This window comes from Thermobia domestica, chromosome 1 (assembly GCF_964235325.1).
Source record: "Thermobia domestica chromosome 1, izTheDome1.hap1.1, whole genome shotgun sequence".
Lineage (NCBI taxonomy): Eukaryota > Metazoa > Arthropoda > Insecta > Zygentoma > Lepismatidae > Thermobia > Thermobia domestica.
In genome coordinates this window covers 224,991,526-224,997,525 of record NC_137454.1, presented here as the reverse complement: position 1 = coordinate 224,997,525, position 6,000 = coordinate 224,991,526, and the positions used below count along the sequence as shown (strand labels likewise).

Below are 6,000 nucleotides of genomic sequence, written 5' to 3'. Positions count from 1 at the left end.
TTATATTATTTTGTTTAAACAGTTTATTTATTTCTGAATACGATTTGATGATACTTTGGTGATAGAAATGAAATGAAATCTTTGAGTTTTACGTCCCACGGTTATGCCGGTTAGGCTAAAGGAGACGGTGATTATGAGAAATGAATGAAATGGTGGAATGAAGAAAGTGGGAGGAAACGGGAGAACCCCGAGAAAACCCACGCACACGGTGTTTGTCCACCACAAAGTTCACTTGGAGGGAGCAGGGTTTGAACCCGGTACCCCCTACACCAGAGGTGAACGCTCTACCACTGAGCCACCGCGGCCCCCACTTTGGTGATAGAGTGTTCATCACTGATTTCAGCATTGCACATTTAAACTCTAGTTATGCAATGTGGGAATTAGGGTCAGGATTGGGAATTAAATTTCTGCGCTTCAGGCATCAATGGCCATGTTAGCATGTCACGTATGAGGGATAATGTCCCTCGGCGATCAACACTATCCGAGGAAAGGGAAGGAAGGAAGCGGCCTGGGACCTATATGTTAGGTACTATTCCGGCATTTGCTTGGTGTGAATGAGGGAAAGCTCACTCAGGAGGGCTGGCCTGGAAAAGCTTTTTCACTTTTCCGACCGAGTGTCCCTCCCGATAATCGAACCCGGGACCGCTTGCACAAAAGACGAGAGTATTAACGACTGCGCTACGCGGGGCAACAATGTGGGATTTAATGTGAAGAAATATCGTGTGTGCGTGTATTCTCCGAACAAATATACTTCTTCATTGTTCCTATTTCAAACATATTCTTGTGTATGTTCTTTATCGACTCTTTTAGCCTGCAAGACATATCCTAAAAGTTAAGCAAAAGAATCCGAGAAAAAAAAAAAAAATGTATTGTTCCTTTCATATAATACAGAAGGTTACTTGTAAGGTGGTGACATGTTACTAAAATACATTCTAGAACTAAATTGGAGTTTTAAAATATTGTCATCAAAATTTGAACGTGAAGAGCGAAAAAGAAAGACAAAGAAAAAAAAGTCATTTTAACAAACTTCAGATCTTAGAACATTTTGTGGTGAGTGACTGCGTCTTCTGCAGTATAAGGCTAGGGTTTCTCTGCTACAAAATGCGCGTCTCGTTTGTCAGTTGTTGCGGAGTTCACTACTTTAGAACGAGGCCTCATTCTAATAGTATTGATCGTAGAGGAGCGCACAGCGCAGCGCGGCGCAACGCGCGGCCTAAGAAACTCGTGTGTTAGTTTCCGTATCGACTAGGCAAGAGACAGCACGGGAGCTGAGTTTGGTAGTAGTACTAGTTTTTGGCACGAGGGGGCAGCTCTCTCACACTTCTAACTCTGAACGTAACTTGAGTTTCACATTGCGAAGGAGAGTTTTGGTCGGTTAGGCTAGATTGTCGATGTCGGGTTTTAGTGAGTGTGGCAATATGATATGTTGAGTGTTCTTTCACGTTCGATGTGTTAAGTGTTTGTTTATTTGCTGAATTGTATAATGTGGTGAATCGAGTATATATACATATGAATGATGTAAATTTGATGAAGCGATGAGCACGAGGGAAGTGACCCTGGATGGGGGATCCCCGTGGGGGTTCCGCATGCATGGAGGGGCTGATGTTGGACAGCCGCTTAGAATATCTAGGGTAAGTACTGAACCACCATCCGCACTTTCATTAGACCCATTTGATTAATTATTGTGTGAGTGCCACAGAGCATTGTTGGAGTGGATTCATGTATAGTCGTGCTGAAAGAAACTGGATACGCAGTACTCTTTAAATGAGTCTGAACAATTCAGCATTTCGGCTTGAAATAGATATTAAACATTTAAAAATATTCATATATCTTTGATTTATTTTTATTGTGGATAAGCAACAATGCAGGGATTTTAAAGAGGGGTAGGATTAACAGACGTCGTCTTGTACCCGGATATGTCCTTTTTGCGGGCCCTAAAATGGTCCTGCGTTTCTTTTCAAAGGAAAATGGGCCTCTCTCTCTCTCTCTCTCTTTTTTTTTTGGTAAAGCCAGAAATGCAACTAGAGGGGGCCAAGGTGCCCTAGGATACCGCTGGACCCGTCGAAAGTTTCTTTCAATACTCAGGAATTTGAGCTATGGGCACTGGCGTCTCTGGCATGTAAAATTTGGGGGGGGGGGACATCAAAGAAAGTGATTTAAATGGTACTACCTAGCCGAACCTGTTTATTAACTTCAATTCCATTTGTTACCTTTCTGCTTACTTTCACGGACCCCAAGGATATACTAAGCACTCTGTTATAATCGTTTCACAGCCTGAATATTATATTCCAAATAAATATAATAATTATTATTTATATGTTATTCTGTCGTTAGTAAATAAATTAAATTAGAATAAAATATTGAATATTTTGTACTTCAAAATATTGGGGGGACGCGTCCCCCTTGTCCCCCTGCCAGAGACGCCCGTGGCTATGGGCTCCCTATAGCAAAATATCCTAGTTACGGCAATGGAAGTAGACAATTACTTCAACATTCGTAGTATATATATGTATTCAACAACAATATGTAAAACGTATTTATAAATTATTGTAATGTCAACATTGTTGCAATGTTCAATTTCCAAACACAGAGCTCCTAAGTGGCTAGGAGGTTAGCGTACACGCCTTTGGCGTGGGAGACCCGGGTTCGATTCCCGGTGAGAGCTCACGTGGTTCGGATACCACGTAAATCAGTAGGTCTCGTCTCATATAGCCTCGCTGCTGAAAGGAACATTAAAGACAAAATCAACTCAATTCAATTTCCATACACCTCCAGCTCTAAGCGTAAAGGAAAGAAACTTAATATATCCATTGCCCATAGATATTTAGTTGTATACAGTATATTTTCTCTGTACCACTTAGAGATTTTTAGAGTAATATAAATCTTTTTTGTGTGAAATTTAAATAAAATGTCTTTTTCTGTAAGTGTCGCATAATAGTGAATCTAATCATGGGGGGGGGGGGGACCTAGGCCACCCGATTTTTTGAGTGACAAAACTAATTGAAACTGTTATTTATATGTCTTGGATAGTTTATGGTAAGCGTTGTCTTTTATTCTTTATTGGAAAATTTTAGAAACATTAAATATAATTACAGTTGCAGTTTTTTCTGTTATGCAATGTGTAAAACAACATTTGAGGTCTACAATGTCAACGTCCAACCTGGTCATAATATTCATCGGGAGTGAGTTAAGTTGGAAACTTCTAAAGGGCTCATGAAAAATTGTAACCCCATGATGTATACTATCGTGGTCTTGGTTCTGGCTGGCTCCCTCCAGTTTTTACCTTCTAGATCCGCCACTGCTGTCGCTGGCATATGGAAAACCTAAAGAGAGAAGAATGACCTGAATTTTTATAAAGGCTGTACATTCTTTCGTTAAGTATTGTACTGGTATATTTTATTGAAATGAAAATAAAATGAAATATTTCAGTTTAACTTCCAACGTTTATGTCCTTTAAGAAAGACACATGATTTTAGTCAGCTGAAGATATACAAAACGATAATCATGCCTGTTGTTCTGTACGGTTGCGAAACATGGTCGCTTACTCTGAGGGAAGGACATAGACTGTAAGTATTTGAGAACAAGATCCTGAGACGAATATTCGGACCCAAGAGGAACGGGAATGGGGAATGGCGGAAACTTCATAACGAGGAACCACGTAATTTATACGGTTTACCCAACATTGTTAGGGTCGTCAAGTCTAGGAGGCTTAGATGGGCGGGTCATGTAGCTAGAACGGAAGAAAGTAGAAACGCTTTCAAAGTCTTGACTGGAAGACCAATCGGAAAACGACCATTAGGAAGACCTTGGCGCAGATGGGAGGACAATATTAAGATGGATCTCGCAGAGATTGGAATACAAAGTAGAAACTGGATGCAGTTAAATAAGGATCAATGGAGAGCTTTTGTGAACGCGGCATTGAACCTCCAGGTTCCATAGGCCACAGAGTTAGTTAGTTAGATGATTTAGGCAAGTGAATGATGATGGAAAAATCGGTGAAATGAGAATGTGGGAAGAAACGGGAGTACTCCGAGAAAACTCACAGATACGACGTTGTCCACTGCAAACTTACTTGGCAGGGGATCGAACCAGGGACCCAACACACCAGAAGTAAGCGCTCTATCATTGAGCCACCGTTATATTTCATTCAGAATCTGGATCTAGGCTATTGTATTAATATTTGTGCATATCACATATCAGACTATAGAACATATTAGATTTCTTTCTGTTTCACGCGGGCTCTTACGGGTACTAATTTCTTGATAAGTTGACACTGACAGATTGTCGAAATAAGATCTAAAAATAGATTCCCATTGCTCTTGTTATCTTCCTAGTGAAATGCTCGAATATGTAGGTTTCCTTTCTGCTCAGTGCGAGCCTGTACCACTAGAATTTTGGTAGCTTTGAGATGACATCCCATTCCATTTTTATTCTCTGTCTCCGACCACAAAAGATGACAGGGCAAGTTGATAGATCTCACCTCAGGGGCGGATCTAGGACGGACTTTTGGCGTAGCGGTGGGTTATAATACTGCTACTTAGAGCTATTTTTAAGAGCTCCAAAGTTTGGGATGGGTTTTATTTATATATAAAATGAGAAAGTTTCCTCTTCTGGGGGGGAGGGGATAATATAGTACACGTAAAGTAAATGGTAGGTTGGATTAGAATTAGAATTTAGCCTTTCTCCAAACACCGAGACTACAGTATATGACATGTAGACTTACAGTTTAAGTTAGAATCCGAACTATCATAATGCGTTCTAGTTGTAATGATTTCCCACCGGGAATCAAACTCTGGACCCTGTGAAAGAAATGAGCGCGCGCTAGCCACTTTTAAAAATATATAACTCTTTCTGGCACTGATGACTACCAGATTTGATAGAGACACGAATACAGAAATAGCAGGATAATTAAAAACAGCCATCTCTTTAAGAGGGACTCGAATCGAATCTCAGCCTAACGCAGCAGACCACTTGACTACGTTACAACGGCATCACTAGACCAGTGAGGAGGGCGCGTATTGTGAAATGAAATCTTTGAGTTTTACGTCCCACAGTTATGCCGATTAGGCTAAAGGAGACGGTGATGTTGAATAATGAATGAAATGGTGGAATGAAGAAAGTGGGAGGAAACGGGAAAACCCCGAGAAAACCCACACACTCGGTGTTTGTCCACCACAAAGTTCACTTGGCGGGGGCTGGGATCGAACCCGGGACCCCTAGCACCAGAGGTGAACGCTCTACCACTGAGCCACCGCGGCCCCTGGCGTGTATTGTGTTGTATTGTATAGAGCAAATATATGATCCTTCTACAAGTAAAATATAAATATGTATTTGAAAAAAAGCCAGAAAAGATTAGAGATTTTTGGAATGTAGAGATAGAAAATAATAGAGAAAGTTGAGTTGAATGAAAAATCAATGACAAAGTGTTGAGAATAAGAACGATATGCATACTTTAAGGAGTTTCATTCCCCCCAAACCGGGTGGAATTCAGAAAGGTTACGCCTTCCGTTTTCGAGCCAGGCGGGTAGGTATCTGCAGATATTTTAGAATCTTTGATTGACATTGAGATTTGTGTAGTTTATTATTACTGTGCAAATTGTTTTCAGGGAGCACTGTTAAATTTTTCGTTCTGTAAAGAGAAGTTAAAACGATTATTATATTTGTAAAGTTCGATTAAAGACTTGGATATCTTTTATTTATTTCTGACTAAGAGTTAGAGAAATCAAATGTATTGTGTTTAATTTCTAGATAAGTATCTTCAAAAGGAGAATATTTGTTGGATTCCACCGTCTAATATGTCCCCACCGTCTGTTACTACCTGCACCTGTCTTTCCTTGTTTGTGTATTTTTCTTCGAATTTCTCAACGAAAAGATTTCTTCCTTCCTCGTTTTTCGAATTTTCAGTATTCAACACTTTCCTGCCTACTTTTCTTCTGTCTACATTTTTCAGTTGAACATCCACTTCGGCCAGCACAAGGTTATGATCAGAGAAAATGTCGG

At 40.2% G+C, this 6,000-nt stretch overlaps 1 protein-coding gene across 1 annotated transcript in view; it reads left to right on the top strand.

Moving 5' to 3' along the window:
• The first annotated feature begins 1,169 nt into the window (after positions 1 to 1,169).
• The window catches only part of LOC145694314 (uncharacterized), a 671,298-nt gene continuing 666,467 nt past the window's right edge, over positions 1,170 to 6,000 (top strand). Inside the window, exon 1 of the mRNA XM_081770435.1 lies at positions 1,170 to 1,631. Coding sequence (XP_081626561.1) covers positions 1,536 to 1,631 — 96 coding nt within the window. The 5' untranslated portion in view covers positions 1,170 to 1,535. The remainder of the gene's footprint in view (positions 1,632 to 6,000) is intronic.